We start from the raw sequence: 16,044 nt of genomic DNA on the forward strand, positions 1-16,044 counted from the left end.
AGAGAGAAAAAGCGAGCGAGGGAGAAAAATCTAGAGAGAGAGAGAGAAATAGCGAGACAGAGAGAGAGAAAAAACAAGAAAGAGAGAGACAGAAAAAGCGAGAGAGCGGAAAAGCGAGAGAGCGAGAGAAAAAGCGAGAGAGCGAGAGAGCAAAAGTGAGAGAAAAAGCGAGAGCGCGAGGGAGAAAAAGCGAGAGCACGAAAGAGCGAGAACGAAGATGCTTTTTCTCTTGCTCGCATTGAGACAGAAAAAGCGAGCAAGAGAAAAAGCGAGAGACAGACAGAAAAAGCGAGAGACAGACAGAAAAAGTGAGAGACAGACAGAGGAAGCGAGCGAGACAGAAAAAGCGAGCGAGACAGAAAAAGCGAGCGAGACAGAGAGAGAGAGAGCACGAGGGAGAGAAAAAGCGAGCGAGAGAAAAAGCGAGCGAGAGAGAGAGAAAAAAATCGAGCGAGAGAGAGAGAAAAAGCAAGAGACGGAGAAAAAGCGAGCGAGGGAGAAAAAGCGAGCAAGAGAGAGAAATAGCGAGACAGAGCGAGAGAAAAACCAAGAAAGAGAGAGACAGAAAAAGCGAGAGAGCTAAAGCAAGAGAAAAAGCGAGCGAGAAAAAACGAGAGTGCGAAAAAGCGAGAGCGAAAAAGCGAGAGCGAAAATGCGAGCAAGAGAAAAAGCGAGCGAGACAGAAAAAACGAGCGAGACAGAAGAAGCGAGCGAGACAGAAGAAGCGAGCGAGAGAGAAAAAAAGCGAGCGAGACAGAAGAAGCGAGCGAGACAGAAAAAGCGAGCGAGACAGAGAGAGAGAGAGAAAGAAAAAGCGAGCGAGGGAGAAAAAGCGAGCGAGAGAGAGAAATAGCAAGACAGAGTGAGAGAAAAAGCAAGAAAGAGAGAGACAGAAAAAGCGAGAGAAAAAGCGAGAGCGAGAGAGCAAAAGCAAGAGAAAAAGCGAGAGTGCGAAAAAGCGAGAGCGAAAATGCGAGCGAGAGCGAAAATGCAAGCGAGACAGAAAAAGCGAGCGAGAGACAGACAGAAAAAGCGAGCGAGACAGAAAAGCGAGCGAGACAGAAGAAGCGATCAAGAGAGAGAAAAAAGCGAGCGAGACAGAAAAAGCGAGCGAGAGAGAGAGAAAAAGCGAGAGACAGACAGAAGAAGTGAGCGAGACAGAGAGAGAGAGAGAAAGAAAAAGCGAGCGAGGGAGAGAAAAAGCGAGACAGATTGAGAGAAAAAGCAAGAAAAAGCGAGCACGCGGAAAAGCAAGAGCGAAATTGCGAGCGAGACAGAAAAAGCGAGCGAGACAGAGAGAGAGAAAGAAAAAGCGAGCGAGACAGAGAGAGAGAAAGAAAAAGCGAGCAAGGGAGAGAAAAAGCGAGCGAGAGAGAGAAAAAGCGAGCGAGACACAGAGAGAGAGAGAGAGAGAGAGAGAGAGAGAGAGAGATAGAGAGAGTGGGAGAGAAAGAAAAAGCGAGCGAGGGAGAGAAAAAGCGAGACAGAGTGAGAGAAAAAGCAAGAAAGAGACAGACAGAGAAAGCGAGAGCGCGGAAAAGCGAGAGAGAAAAAGCGAGAGAGCGAGGGAGAAAAAGCGAGAGCGAAATTGCGAGCGAGAGAAAAAGCGAGCGAGACAGACAGAAAAAGCGATCGAGACAGACAGAAAAAGCGATCGAGACAGAAGAAGCGAGCGAGACAGAAAAAGCGAGCGAGACAGAGACAGAGAGAGAGAGCGCGAGGGAGAGAAAAAGCGAGCGAGAGAAAAAGCGAGCGAGAGAGAGAGAAAAAGCAAGAGACAGGGAGAAAAAGCGAGCGAGAGAGAGAAATAGCGAGACAGAGCGAGAGAAAAAGCAAGAAAGAGAGAGACAGAAAAAGCGAGAGAGCGAGAGAAAAAGCGAGAGAGCGAGAGAGCAAAAGCAAGAGGAAAAGCGAGAGTGCGAAAAAGGGAGAGCGAAAATGCGAGTAAGAGAAAAAACGAGCGAGAGACAGAAAAAGCGAGCGAGACAGAAAAAGCGAGCGAGACAGAACAAGCGAGCGAGACAGAACAAGCGAGCGAGACAGACAGAAAAAGCGAGCGAGACAGAAAAAACGAGCGAGACAGAAGAAGCGAGCGAGACAGAAGAAGCGAGCGAGACAGAGAAAAAAAGCGAGCGAGACAGAAAAAGCGAGCGAGCGAGAGAAAAAGCGAGAGACAGACAGAAAAAGCGAGCGAGACAGAGAGAGAGCGAGCACGAGGGAGAGAAAAAGCGAGTGAGAGAGAGAGAGAGAACGAAAAAGCGAGCAAGACAGAAAAAACGAGCGAGACAGAAGAAGCGAGCGAGAGAGAGAAAAAGCGAGCGAGAGAGAGAAAAAGCGAGCGAGAGAGAGAAATAGCGAGCGAGAGAGAGAAATAGCGAGCGAGAGAGAGAAAAAGCAAGCGAGAGAGAGAAAAAGCAAGCGAGAGAGAGAGAAAAAGCGAGCGAGAGAGACAGAAAAAGCGAGCGAGAGAGAGATAAAAAGCAAGAGACAGGGAGAAAAAGCGAGCGAGAGAGAGAAAAAGCGAGTGAGGGAGAAAAAGCTAGAGAGAGAGAAATAGCAAGACAGAGCGAGAGAAAAAGCAAGAAAGAGAGACAGACAGAAAAAGAGAGAACGCGGAAAAGCGAGAGAGCGGAAAAGCGAGAGAGCGGAAAAGCGAGAGAGCAAAAGTGAGAGAAAAAGCGAGAGCGCGAGGGAGAAAAAGCGAGAGCGCAAATGCGAGCGACAGACAGAAAAAGTGAGCGAGAGAGAGAGAAAAAGCGAGAGACAGACAGAAAAAGCGAGCGAGAGAGAAGAAGCGAGCGAGACAGAGAGAGAGAAAAAGCGAGCGAGGGAGAGAGAGAAAAAGCGAGCAAGAGAGAGAAAAAGCGAGCAAGAGAGAGAAAAAAGCGAGCAATACAGAGAAAAAAGCGAGCGAGACAGACAGAAAAAGCGAGCGAGACAGACAGAAAAAGCGAGCGAGACAGAAAAAACGAGCGAGACAGAACAAGCGAGCGAGACAGAAAAAGCAAGCGAGACAGAAAAAGCGAGCAAGACAGAAAAAGCGAGCAAGACAGAAAAAGCGAGCGAGACAGCGGAAAAGAGAGAGAGTGGAAAAGCAAGAGAGCAAGAGAAAGCGAGAGAGCAAAAGCGAGAGCGCGAGGGAGAAAAAGCGAGAGCGCGAGAGCGAAAATGCGAGTGAGAGAAAAAGCGAGCGACAGACTGAAAAAGCGAGCGAGAGAGAGAGAGAAAAAGCGAGCGAGACAGAGAAAAAGCGAGCGAGACAGCGGAAAAGCGAGTGCGCGGAAAAGCAAGAGAGCGAGACAAAAAGCGAGAGAGCAAAAGCGAGAGCGCGAGGGAGAAAAAGCGAGAGCGAAAATGCGAGCGAGAGAAAAAGCGAGAGACAGATAGTAAAAGCGAACGAGACAGAAAAAGGGAGCGAGAGAGAGAGAAAAAGAGAGAAAAAGCGAGAGACAGACAGAAAAAGCGAGCGAGACAGAAAAAACGAGCGAGACAGAAGAAGCGAGCGAGACTGAAGAAGCGAGCGAGACTGAAGAAGCGAGCGAGACAGAGAAAAAAAGCGAGCGAGACAGAAAAAGCGAGCGAGCGAGAGAAAAAGCGAGAGACAGACAGAAAAAGCGAGCGAGACAGAGAGAGAGCGAGCGCGAGGGAGAGAAAAAGCGAGCGAGAGAGAGAGAACGAAAAAGCGAGCAAGACAGAAAAAACGAGCGAGACAGAAGAAGCGAGAGAGAGAAAAAGCGAGCGAGAGAGAGAAAAAGCGAGCGAGAGAGAGAAAAAGCAAGCGAGAGAGAGAAAAAGCAAGCGAGAGAGACAGAAAAAGCGAGCGAGAGAGACAGAAAAAGCGAGCGAGAGAGAGATAAAAAGCAAGAGACAGGGAGAAAAAGCGAGCGAGAGAGAGAAAAAGCGAGCGAGGGAGAAAAAGCTAGAGAGAGAGAAATAGCAAGACAGAGCGAGAGAAAAAGCAAGAAAGAGAGACAGACAGAAAAAGAGAGAACGCGGAAAAGCGAGAGAGCGGAAAAGCGAGAGAGCGGAAAAGCGAGAGAGCGGAAAAGCGAGAGAGCAAAAGTGAGAGAAAAAGTGAGAGCGCGAGGGAGAAAAAGCGAGAGCGCAAATGCGAGCGACAGACAGAAAAAGTGAGCGAGAGAGAGAGAAAAAGCGAGCGACAGACAGAAAAAGTGAGCAAGAGAGAGAGAAAAAGCGAGAGACAGACAGAAAAAGCGAGCGAGACAGAGAGAGAGCGGGCGCGAGGGAGAGAAAAAGCGAGCGAGAGAGAGAGAGAGAGAGAACGAAAAAGCGAGCAAGACAGAAAAAACGAGCGAGAGAGAGAAAAAGCGAGCGAGAGAGAGAAAAAGCAAGCGAGAGAGAGAAAAAGCAAGCGAGAGAGAGAGAAAAAGCGAGCGAGAGACACAGAAAAAGCGAGCGAGAGAGACAGAAAAAGCAAGAGACAGGGAGAAAAAGCGAGCGAGAGAGAGAAAAAGCGAGCGAGGGAGAAAAAGCTAGAGAGAGAGAAATAGCAAGACAGAGCGAGAGAAAAAGCAAGAAAGAGAGACAGACAGAAAAAGAGAGAACGCGCAAAAGCGAGAGAGCGGAAAAGCGAGAGAGCGGAAAAGCGAGAGAGCAAAAGTGAGAGAAAAAGCGAGCGCGCGAGGGAGAAAAAGCGAGAGCGCAAATGCAAGCGACAGACAGAAAAAGTGAGCAAGAGAGAGAGAAAAAGCGAGAGACAGACAGAAAAAGCGAGCGAGAGAGAAGAAGCGAGCGAGACAGAGAGAGAGAGAAAAAGCGAGCGAGGGAGAGAGAGAAAAAGCGAGCAAGAGAGAGAAAAAGCGAGCAAGAGAGAGAAAAAAGCGAGCAATACAGAGAAAAAAGCGAGCAATACAGAGAAAAAAGCGAGCGAGACAGAACAAGCGAGCGAGACAGAACAAGCGAGCGAGACAGAACAAGCGAGCGAGACAGAAAAAGCGAGCGAGACAGAAAAAGCGAGCGAGACAGAAAAAGCGAGCGAGACAGCGGAAAAGAGAGAGAGTGGAAAAGCAAGAGAGCAAGAGAAAGCGAGAGAGCAAAAGCGAGAGCGCGAGGGAGAAAAAGCGAGAGCGCGAAAAAGCGAGAGCGCGAGAGCGAAAATGCGAGTGAGAGAAAAAGCGAGCGAGACAGACAGAAAAAGCGATCGAGACAGAAGAAGCGAGCGAGACAGAAAAAGCGAGCGAGACAGAGACAGAGAGAGAGAGCGCGAGGGAGAGAAAAAGCGAGCGAGAGAAAAAGCGAGCGAGAGAGAGAGAAAAAGCAAGAGACAGGGAGAAAAAGCGAGCGAGAGAGAGAAATAGCGAGACAGAGCGAGAGAAAAAGCAAGAAAGAGAGAGACAGAAAAAGCGAGAGAGCGAGAGAAAAAGCGAGAGAGCGAGAGAGCAAAAGCAAGAGGAAAAGCGAGAGTGCGAAAAAGGGAGAGCGAAAATGCGAGTAAGAGAAAAAACGAGCGAGAGACAGAAAAAGCGAGCGAGACAGAAAAAGCGAGCGAGACAGAACAAGCGAGCGAGACAGAACAAGCGAGCGAGACAGACAGAAAAAGCGAGCGAGACAGAAAAAACGAGCGAGACAGAAGAAGCGAGCGAGACAGAAGAAGCGAGCGAGACAGAGAAAAAAAGCGAGCGAGACAGAAAAAGCGAGCGAGCGAGAGAAAAAGCGAGAGACAGACAGAAAAAGCGAGCGAGACAGAGAGAGAGCGAGCACGAGGGAGAGAAAAAGCGAGTGAGAGAGAGAGAGAGAACGAAAAAGCGAGCAAGACAGAAAAAACGAGCGAGACAGAAGAAGCGAGCGAGAGAGAGAAAAAGCGAGCGAGAGAGAGAAAAAGCGAGCGAGAGAGAGAAATAGCGAGCGAGAGAGAGAAAAGCGAGCGAGAGAGAGAAAAAGCAAGCGAGAGAGAGAAAAAGCAAGCGAGAGAGAGAGAAAAAGCGAGCGAGAGAGACAGAAAAAGCGAGCGAGAGAGAGATAAAAAGCAAGAGACAGGGAGAAAAAGCGAGCGAGAGAGAGAAAAAGCGAGTGAGGGAGAAAAAGCTAGAGAGAGAGAAATAGCAAGACAGAGCGAGAGAAAAAGCAAGAAAGAGAGACAGACAGAAAAAGAGAGAACGCGGAAAAGCGAGAGAGCGGAAAAGCGAGAGAGCGGAAAAGCGAGAGAGCAAAAGTGAGAGAAAAAGCGAGAGCGCGAGGGAGAAAAAGCGAGAGCGCAAATGCGAGCGACAGACAGAAAAAGTGAGCGAGAGAGAGAGAAAAAGCGAGAGACAGACAGAAAAAGCGAGCGAGGGAGAGAGAAAAAGCGAGCGAGAGAGAGAAAAAGCGAGCGAGGGAGAGAGAAAAAGCGAGCAAGAGAGAGAAAAAGCGAGCAAGAGAGAGAAAAAAGCGAGCAATACAGAGAAAAAAGCGAGCGAGACAGACAGAAAAAGCGAGCGAGACAGACAGAAAAAGCGAGCGAGACAGACAGAAAAAGCGAGCGAGACAGACAGAAAAAGCGAGCGAGACAGAAAAAACGAGCGAGACAGAACAAGCGAGCGAGACAGAACAAGCGAGCGAGACAGAAAAAGCAAGCGAGACAGAAAAAGCGAGCGAGACAGAAAAAGCGAGCGAGACAGCGGAAAAGAGAGAGAGTGGAAAAGCAAGAGAGCAAGAGAAAGCGAGAGAGCAAAAGCGAGAGCGCGAGGGAGAAAAAGCGAGAGCGCGAAAAAGCGAGAGCGAAAATGCGAGTGAGAGAAAAAGCGAGCGAGAGAGAGAGAAAAAGCGAGCGAGACAGACAGAAAAAGCGAGCGAGACAGCGGAAAAGCGAGTGCGCGGAAAAGCAAGAGAGCGAGACAAAAAGCGAGAGAGCAAAAGCGAGAGAGCAAAAGCGAGAGCGCGAGGGAGAAAAAGCGAGAGCGAAAATGCGAGCGAGAGAAAAAGCGAGAGACAGATAGTAAAAGCGAACGAGACAGAAAAAGGGAGCGAGAGAGAGAGAAAAAGCGAGAGAGAGAGAGAGAAAAAGCGAGAGACAGACAGAAAAAGCGAGCGAGCGAGAGAGAAAAAGCGAGCGAGACAGAGGAAAAGCGAGAGCGCGGAAAAGCAAGAGAGCGAGACAAAAAGCGAGAGAGCAAAAGCGAGAGAAAAAGCGAGAGCAAAAGCGAGAGCGCGAGGGAGAAAAAGCGAGAGCGCGAGGGAGAAAAAGCGAGAGCGAAAATGCGAGCGAGCGAGAGAAAAAGCGAGAGACAGACAGAAAAAGCGAACAAGACAGAAAAAGGGAGCGAGAGAGAAAAAGCGAGAGACAGACAGAAAAAGCGAGCGAGAGAGAGAAAAAGCGAGCGAGACAGTGAGAGAGAAAAAGCGAGCGAGGGAGAGAGAAAAAGCGAGCGAGAGAGAGAAAAATGCGAGACAGAGAAAAAAGCGAGCGAGACAGAGAAAAAAAGCAAGCGAGACAGAACAAGCGAGCGAGACAGAAAAAACGAGCGAGACAGAAAAAGCGAGCGAGACAGAAAAAGCGAGCGAGACAGAAAAAGCGAGCGAGACAGCGGAAAAGAGAGAGAGCGGAAAAGCAAGAGAGCAAGAGAAAGCGAGAGAGCAAAAGCGAGAGCGCGAGGGAGAAAAAGCGAGAGCGCGAAAAAGCGAGAGCGCGAGAGCGAAAATGCGAGTGAGAGAAAAAGCGAGCGACAGACTGAAAAAGCGAGCGAGAGAGAGAGAAAAAGCGAGCGAGACAGCGGAAAAGCGAGAGCGCGGAAAAGCAAGAGAGCGAGACAAAAAGCGAGAGAGCAAAAGCGAGAGAAAAAGCGAGAGCGCGAGGGAGAAAAAGCGAGAGAGCAAAAGTGAGAGAAAAAGCGAGAGAGCAAAAGCGAGAGCGCGAGGGAGAAAAAGCGAGAGCGAAAATGCGAGCGAGAGAAAAAGCGAGAGACAGACAGTAAAAGCGAACAAGACAGAAAATGGGAGCGAGAGAGAGAGAAAAAGCGAGAGAGAGAAAAAGCGAGAGAGAGAAAAAGCGAGAGACAGACAGAAAAAGCGAGCGAGACAGAAAAAGGGAGCGAGAGAGAGAGAAAAAGCGAGAGAGAGAGAAAAAGCGAGAGACAGACAGTAAAAGCGAACAAGACAGAAAAAGGGAGCGAGAGAGAGAGAAAAAGCGAGCGAGACAGAGGAAAAGCGAGAGCGCGGAAAAGCAAGAGAGCGAGACAAAAAGCGAGAGAGCAAAAGCGAGAGAAAAAGCGAGAGCGCGAGGGAGAAAAAGCGAGAGCGAAAATGTGAGCGAGAGAAAAAGCGAGAGACAGACAGAAAAAGCGAGCGAGACAGAAAAAGCGAGCGAGAGAGAGAAAAAGGAGCGAGAGAGAGAAAAAGCGAGCGAGAGAGAAAAAGCGAGCGAGACAGTGAGAGAGGAAAAGCGAGCGAGGGAGAGAGAAAAAGCGAGCGAGAGAGAGAAAAATGCGAGACAGAAAAAAGCGAGCGAGGGAGAAAAAAGCGAGAGACAGACAGAGGAAGCGAGCGAGACAGAAGAAGCGAGAAAAAACGCAAGCGTGAAAAAGCGAGCAAGGGGGAAAAAGAGGGAGAAAAGCGAGAGAGAAAAAGCGAGAGAGAGAGAAAGCGAAAGCAAGAGAGAGAGAGAGAGAGAGAGAGACACACACAGACAGAAAAAGCGAGAAAGCGAGAGAGACAGAAAAAGTGAAAGAAAGAGACAGACAGAAAAAGCGAGAGAAAATGCGTGAGAGAAAGAAAAAGTGAGAGAGTGTGACAGAAAAAGCAAGAGAGAGAGAAAAAACGAGAGAGAAAAAGAGAGAAAGAAAAAAACGAGAGAGACAGAAAAAGCGAGAGATAAAGTGACAGAAAAAGTGAGAGAGAGACAGAAAACGAGAGACAGACAAAAAAGGCGCGAGAGAGAGAAAAAGCGAGAGACGCAGACAGACAGAAAAAGCAAGAGAGAGACAGCAAGAGAGAAAGAGAGAAAGTGTGACAAGAAAAGCGCGAGAGAAAAAGCGAGCGAAAAAAGCGAGCGAAAAAGCGAGCTGGATAAAAAGCAAGCACGAGAGAGAAAGAGCGAGAGAAAAAGCGAGCGAACGACAGAAAAAGCGAGGAAGGGCAAAAAAGCGAGAGAGAAAAAGCGAGCGAGAGAAAGCGTGCCAGAGAAAAAGCAAGAGAGAGAAAAAAAAAGGAGAGTGAGCGAGAGAAAAAGCGGGCAAGCGAAAAAGCGAACGAGCGAGAGAAAAAGCGAATGAGAGAAAAAGAGGAAGAAAAAGCGAGAGAGAAAAAGCGAACGAGAGAAAGAGGGAGAAAAAGCGAGAGAGAAAAAGTGAACGAGAGAAAGAGGGAGAAAAAGCAAGCGAGAGAGAAAAAGCGAGAGCGCGAGAGAAAAGGCGAGCGCGGGAGAGAAAAGGTGAGAGAGAGAGCAAAAGCGAGAGAGAAAAAGCGAGACAGAGAGAGACAGAAAAAGTGAGGGAGAGAAAAAGCAAGCGAGAGAACAAAAGTAAGCGAGAGAGACAGAAAAGGTGAGAAAAAAAGCGAGAGCACGAAAAAGCGAGCGAGAGCAAAAAAGCGAGACAGAGCGAGAGAAAAAGCGAGCAAGAGAGAGACAGAAAAAGCGAGCGAGAGCGCGAAAATGCGAGCGAGAGAAAAAAGCGAGCGAGAGAGACAGAAAAAGCAAGCGAGAGACAGACAGAAAAAGCGAGAGACAGACAGAAAAAGCGAGAGACAGACAGAAAAAGCGAGAGACAGACAGAAAAACGAGCGAGACAGAAAAAGCGAGCGAGAAAAAGCGCGAGCGAGACAGACAGAAAAAGCGAGCGAGACAGAAAAAGCGAGCGAGACAGAAAAAGCGAGCGAGACAGAAGAAGCGATAGAGAGAGAGAGAGAGAGCAAAAGCGAGCGAGGGAGAGCAAAAGCGAGCGAGAGAGCGAAAAAGCGAGCGAGGGAGAAAAAGTGAGACAGAGCGAGAGAAAAAGAAAGAGAGAGACAGAAAAAGCGAGCGAGCGGAAAAGCTAAAGAGCGAGAGAGCAAAAGCGAGAGAGCGAGAGAAAACATGAGAGAGCAAAAGCGAGAGAGCGAGGGAGAAAAAGCGAGAGCGTGAAAAAGCGAGAGCAAAAAAGCAAGCGAGAGAAAAAGCGAGAGACAGACAGAAAAAACGAGCGAGACAGAAAAAGGGAGCGAGAGAGAAGAAGCGAGCAAGAGAGAAGAAGCAAGCGAGAGAGAGAGAAAAAGCGAGCGAGAGAGCGAAAAAGCGAGCGAGGGAGAAAAAGTGAGACAGAGCGAGAGAAAAAGAAAGAGAGAGACAGAAAAAGCGAGCGAGCGGAAAAGCTAAAGAGCGAGAGAGCAAAAGCGAGAGAGCGAGAGAAAACATGAGAGAGCAAAAGCGAGAGAGCGAGGGAGAAAACGCGAGAGCGTGAAAAAGCGAGAGAAAAAGCGAGAGACAGACAGAAAAAACGAGCGAGACAGAAAAAGGGAGCGAGAGAGAAGAAGCGAGCAAGAGAGAAGAAGCAAGCGAGAGAGAGAGAAAAAGCGAGCGAGAGAGAGAAAAAGCGAGCGAGGGAGAAAAAGCGAGAGAGAGAGAGTAATAGCGAGACAGAAAACGCGAGAGAGCGGAAAAGCGAGAGAGCAGAAAAGCGAGAGAGCAGAAAAGCGAGAGAGCAGAAAAGCGAGAGAGCGAGAGAAAAAGCAAGCGAGAGAGCGCAAAAGCGAGCGAGAGAGAGTAATAGCGAGCGAGAGAGAGTAATAGCGAGACAGAAAAAGCGAGAGAGCAGGAAAGCGAGCAAGCGAGAGAAAAAGCGAGAGAGCAAAAGCGAGACAGCGAGGGAGAAAAAGCGAGAGCGTGAAAAAGGGAGCGAGAGAAAAAGCGAGAGACAGACAGAAAACGCGAGCGAGACAGAAAAAGCGATCGAGAGAGAGAGAGAGCAAAAGCGCGCGAGAGAGAGAAAAAGCGAGCGAGGGAGAAAAAGCGAGACAGAGCGAGAGAAAAAGAGAGAGACAGAAAAAGCGAGAGAGCGGAAAAGCGAGAGAGCGGAAAAGCGAGAGAGCGGAAAAGCGAGAGAGCGGAAAAGCGAGAGAGCAGGAGAAAAAGCGAACAAGAGAGAGAAAAAAAGCGAGAGACAGACAGAAAAACCGAGCGAGACAGAAAAACAAGGGACAGAAAAAGCGAGCGAGACAGAAAACGCGAGCGAGAGAGAAAAAAAGCGAGAGACAGACAGAAAAAGCAAGCGAGACTGAAAAAGCGAGCAAGAGAAAAAGCGAGCAAGAGAGAAAAAAAAAGCGAGCGAGACAGAAAAAGCGAGCGAGAGAGAGCAAAAGTGAGCGAGAGAGAGAAAAAGCAAGAGACGAAGAAAAAGCGAGCGAGAGAGAGAAAAGCGAGCGAGAGAAAAAGCGAGCAAGAGAGAGAAAAAAGCGAGAGACAGACAGAAAAAGCAAGCGAGACAGAAAAAGCGAGCAAGAGAAAAAGCGAGCAAGAGAGCGAAAAAAAAGCGAGACAGACAGAAAAAGCGAGCAAGAGAGAGAAAAAAAAGCGAGAGACAGACAGAGAAAGTGAGAGAGACAGAAAAAGCGAGCGAGACAGAAAAAGCGAGCGTGAGAAAAAGCGAGCAAGAGAGAGAAAAAAGCGAGAGACAGACAGAAAAAGCGAGCATGACAGAAAAACGAGCAACAGCAAAAGCGAACGAGACAGAAAAAGCGAGCGAGAGAAACAAAAAGCGAGAGACAGATAGAAAAAGCGAGCGAGACAGAAAAAGCTAGCAAGAGAGAGAAAAAAAAGCGAGACACAGACAGAAAAAGTGAGACAGAAAAAGCGAGCGAGAGAGAGAAAAAGCAAGAGACAGACAGAAAAAGTGAGAGAGACAGAAAAAGCGAGCGAGACAGAAGAGCGAGACAGAAAAAGCGAGCGAGATAGAAAAAGTGAGCAAGAGAGAGAAAAAAAGCGAGAGACAGACAGAAAAAGCGAGCGAGACAGAAAAAGCGAGCAAGAGAGAGAAAAAAAAGCGAGAGTCAGACAGAAAAAGCGAGCAAGAGAGAGAAAAAAGCGAGCGGGACAGAAAAAGCGAGCGAGACAGAAAAAGCGAGCGAGACAGAAAAAGCGAGCGAGAGAAAAAGCGAGCGAGAGAAAAAGCGAGCAAGAGAGAGAAAAAAAGCGAGAGACAGACAGAAAAAGAGAGAGAGACAGAAAAAGCGAGCGAGACAGAAGAGCGAGACAGAAAAAGCGAGTAAGAGAGAGAAAAAAAGCGAGAGACAGACAGAAAAAGCAAGCGAGACAGAAAATGCAAGCAAGAGAGAGAAAAAAAGCGAGAGACAGACAGAAAAAGCAAGCGAGACAGAAAAAGCGAGCAAGAGAGAGAAAAAAAAGCAAGAGACAGACAGAAAAAATGAGAGAGACATAAAAACCGAGCGAGACAGAAAAACGAGCAACAGCAAAAGCGAGCGAGACAGAAAAAGCGAGCGAGAGAAAAAGCGAGAGACAGACAGAAAAAGCAAGCGAGACAGAAAAAGCGAGCAAGAGAAAAAGCAAGAGAGAGAAAAAACGCGAGCGAGACAGACAGAAAAAGCGAGCGAGACAGAAGAAGCAAGCGAGACAGAAGAAGCAAGCGAGAGAGAGAAAAAAAGCGAGAAACAGACAGAAAAAGCGAGCGAGACAGAAGAAGCAAGCGAGACAGAAAAAGCGAGAAAAAAAGCGAGCGCGAGAAAAACCGAGCGAGAGCGAAAAAGCGAGCGAGAGCGAAAAAAAGCAAGAGAGACAGACAGAAAAAGCGAGCGAGAGAGTGCAAAAGCGAGAGAGAAAAAGCGAGCGCGAGAGAAAAAGCGAGCAAGAGAGAGACAGAAAAAGCGAGTGACAGAGAGAAAAAAGCGAGCGAGACAGAAAAAGCGAGCGAGAAAGAAAAAATGAGCGAGAGAAAAAGCAAACAACAGAGAAAAAGCGAGAGACAGACAGAAAAAGCAAGCGAGACAGAAAAAGCAAACGAGACAGAAAAAGCGAGCAAGAGAGAGAAAAAAAGCGAGAGACAGACAGAAAAAGTGAGAGAGACAGAAAAAGCGAGCGAGACAGAAGAAGCGAGCGAGAGAGAGAGAAAAAGCGAGCGAGAGAGAGCAAAAGCGAGCGAGAGAGAGAAAAAGCAAGAGACGGAGAAAAAGTGAGCGAGAGAGAGAAAAAGCGAGCAAGAGAGAGAAAAAAGTGAGAGACAAACAGAAAAAGCGAGTGAGACAGAAAAAGCGAGCGAGACAGGAAAAGCGAGCGAGAGAAAAAGCGAGCAAGAGAGAAAAAAAAAGCGAGAGACAGACAGAAAAAGCGAGCGAGACAGAAAAAGCGAGCGAGACAGAAGAGCGAGACAGAAAAAGCGAGCAAGAGAGAGAAAAAAAGCGAGAGACAGACAGAAAAAGCAAGAGAGACAGAAAAAGCGAGAGACAGACAGAAAAAGCGAGTGAGACAGAAAAAGCGAGCGAGACAGGAAAAGCGAGCGAGAGAAAAAGCGAGCGAGAGAAAAAGCGAGCAAGAGAGAGAAAAAAAGCGAGAGACAGACAGAAAAAGCGAGCGAGACAGAAGAGCGAGACAGAAAAAGCGAGCAAGAGAGAGAAAAAAAGCGAGAGACAGACAGAAAAAGCAAGAGAGACAGAAAAAGCGAGACACAGACAGAAAAGCGAGCGAGACAGAAAAAGCGAGCAAGAGAGAGAAAAAAAGCGAGAGACAGACAGAAAAAGCGAGCGAGAGAGCGCAAAAGCGAGAGAGAAAAAGCGAGCAAGAGAGAGACAGAAAAAGCGGGCGAGACAGAAAAAGCGAGCGACAGAGAGAAAAAAGCGAGCGAGACAGAAAAAATGAGCGAGACAGAAAAAACGAGCGAGAGTAAAAAAGCGAGCGAGACAGAAAAAGCGAGCAAGACTGAAGAAGCGAGCGAGAGAGAGCAAAAGCAAGCGAGAGAGAGAAAAAGCAAGAGACGAAGAAAAAGCGAGCGAGAGAGAGAAAAAGCGAGAGAGAGAAAAAAGCGAGAGACAGACAGAAAAAGCGAGCGAGACAGAAAAACGAGCAACAGCAAAAGCGAGCGAGACAGAAAAAGCGAGCGAGAGAAAAAGCGAGCAAGAGAGAGAAAAAAAGCGAGACAGACAGAAAAAGCGAGCGAGAGAGAGAAAAAAAGCGAGACAGACAGAAAAAGTGAGAGAGACAGAAAAACGAGCAACAGCAAAAGCGAGCGAGACAGAAAAAGCGAGCGAGACAGAAAAAGCGAGCAAGAGAGAGAAAAAAGCGAGAGACAGACAGAAAAAGCGAGCGAGACAGAAAAAGCGAGCGAGAGAAAAAGCGAGCAAGAGAGAAAAAAAAAGCGAGAGACAGACAGAAAAAGCGAGCGAGACAGAAAAAGCGAGCGAGACAGAAGAGCGAGACAGAAAAAGCGAGTAAGAGAGAGAAAAAAAGCGAGAGACAGACAGAAAAAGCAAGCGAGACAGAAAAAGCGAGCAAGAGAGAGAAAAAAAGCGAGAGACAGAAAAAGCAAGCGAGACAGAAAAAGCGAGCAAGAGAGAGAAAAAAAAGCAAGAGACAGACAGAAAAAATGAGAGAGACAGAAAAAGCGAGCGAGACAGAAAAACGAGCAACAGCAAAAGCGAGCGAGACAGAAAAAGCGAGCGAGAGAAAAAGCGAGCAAGAGAGAAAAAAAGCGAGAGACAGACAGAAAAAGCGAGAGAGACAGAAAAAGCGAGAGAGACAGAAAAAGCGAGCAAGAGAGAGAAAAAAGCGAGAGACAGACAGAAAAAGCGAGCGAGACAGAAAAAGCGAGCGAGAGAAAAAGCGAGCAAGAGAGAAAAAAAAAGCGAGAGACAGGCAGAAAAAGCGAGCGAGACAGAAAAAGCGAGCGAGACAGAAGAGCGAGACAGAAAAAGCGAGCAAGAGAGAGAAAAAAAGCGAGAGACAGACAGAAAAAGCGAGAGAGACAGAAAAGCGAGAGAGACAGAAAAAGCGAGAGAGACAGAAAAAGCGAGCAAGAGAGAGAAAAAAGCGAGAGACAGACAGAAAAAGCGAGCGAGACAGAAAAAGCGAGCGAGACAGAAAAAGCGAGCGAGAGAAAAAGCGAGCAAGAGAGAAAAAAAAAGCGAGAGACAGACAGAAAAAGCGAGAGACAGACAGAAAAAGCGAGCGAGACAGAAGAGCGAGACAGAAAAAGCGAGCAAGAGAGAGAAAAAAAGCGAGAGACAGACAGAAAAAGCGAGCGAGACAGAAAAAGCGAGCGAGACAGAAAAAGCGAGCGAGACAGAAAAAGCGAGCGAGACAGACAGAAAAAGCGAGCGAGACAGACAGAAAAAGCGAGCGAGACAGAAAAAGCGAGGGAGACAGAAAAAGCGAGCGTGACAGAAGAAGCGATCAAGAGAGAGAGCAAAAGCGAGCGAGAGAGAGAAAAAGCGAGCGAGAGAGAGAAAAAGCGAGCGAGAGAGAGAAAAAGCGAGCGAGGGACAAAAAGCGAGAGAGAGAGTAATAGCGAGACAGAGCGAGACAGAAAAAGCGAGAGAGCGGAAAAGCGAGAGAGCGAGAGAAAAAGCGAGAGCGCGAGAGAGCAAAAGAGAGAGCGCGAGGGAGAAAAAGCGAGAGCGTGAAAAAGTGAGCGAGAGAAAAAGCGAGAGACAGACAGAAAAAGCGAGCGAGACAGAAAAAGCGAGAGAGCGGAAAAGCGAGAGAGCGAGAGAAAAAGCGAGCGCGCGATAGAGAAAAAGCGAGAGAGCAAAAGAGAGAGCGCGAGGGAGAAAAAGCGAGAGCGTGAAAAAGTGAGCGAGAGAAAAAGCGAGCGAGAGAGAGAGAAAAAGCGAGCGAGAGAGAGAGAAAAAGCGAGCGAGAGAGAGCAAAAGTGAGTGAGAGAGAGAAAAAGCAAGAGACGGAGAAAAAGCGAGCGAGAGAGAAAAAAAGCAAGAGACAGACAGAAAAAGCGAACGAGACAGAAAAAGCGAACGAGACAGAAAAAGCGAACGAGACAGAAAAAGCGAACGAGACAGAAAAAGCGAGCAAGAGAGAGAAAAAAAGCGAGAGACAGACAGAAAAAGCCAGCGAGACAGAAAAAGCCAGCGAGAGAGAGAGAAAAAGCGAGCGAGAGAGAGCAAAAGCGAGCGAGA

General features: G+C 48.0%; 2 protein-coding genes across 4 annotated transcripts in view; one reads left to right on the forward strand and one right to left on the reverse strand.

The window, feature by feature from the left end:
* Positions 1-2,926, forward strand: part of LOC132833531 (putative uncharacterized protein DDB_G0271982) — a gene marked incomplete at its 3' end in the record, with an annotated part of 63,993 nt that extends 61,067 nt beyond the window's left edge. The window contains exon 6 of the mRNA XM_060851892.1: positions 2,867-2,926. Within this exon, the coding sequence (XP_060707875.1) occupies positions 2,867-2,926 (60 nt within the window). The remainder of the gene's footprint in view (positions 1-2,866) is intronic.
* The window catches only part of LOC132833633 (polyhomeotic-like protein 2), a 470,309-nt gene that overhangs the window by 180,155 nt on the left and 274,110 nt on the right, over positions 1-16,044 (reverse strand). The window lies entirely within an intron of this gene.

Source organism: Hemiscyllium ocellatum, chromosome 37 (assembly GCF_020745735.1).
Source record: "Hemiscyllium ocellatum isolate sHemOce1 chromosome 37, sHemOce1.pat.X.cur, whole genome shotgun sequence".
In the NCBI taxonomy this organism is placed as follows: domain Eukaryota; kingdom Metazoa; phylum Chordata; class Chondrichthyes; order Orectolobiformes; family Hemiscylliidae; genus Hemiscyllium; species Hemiscyllium ocellatum.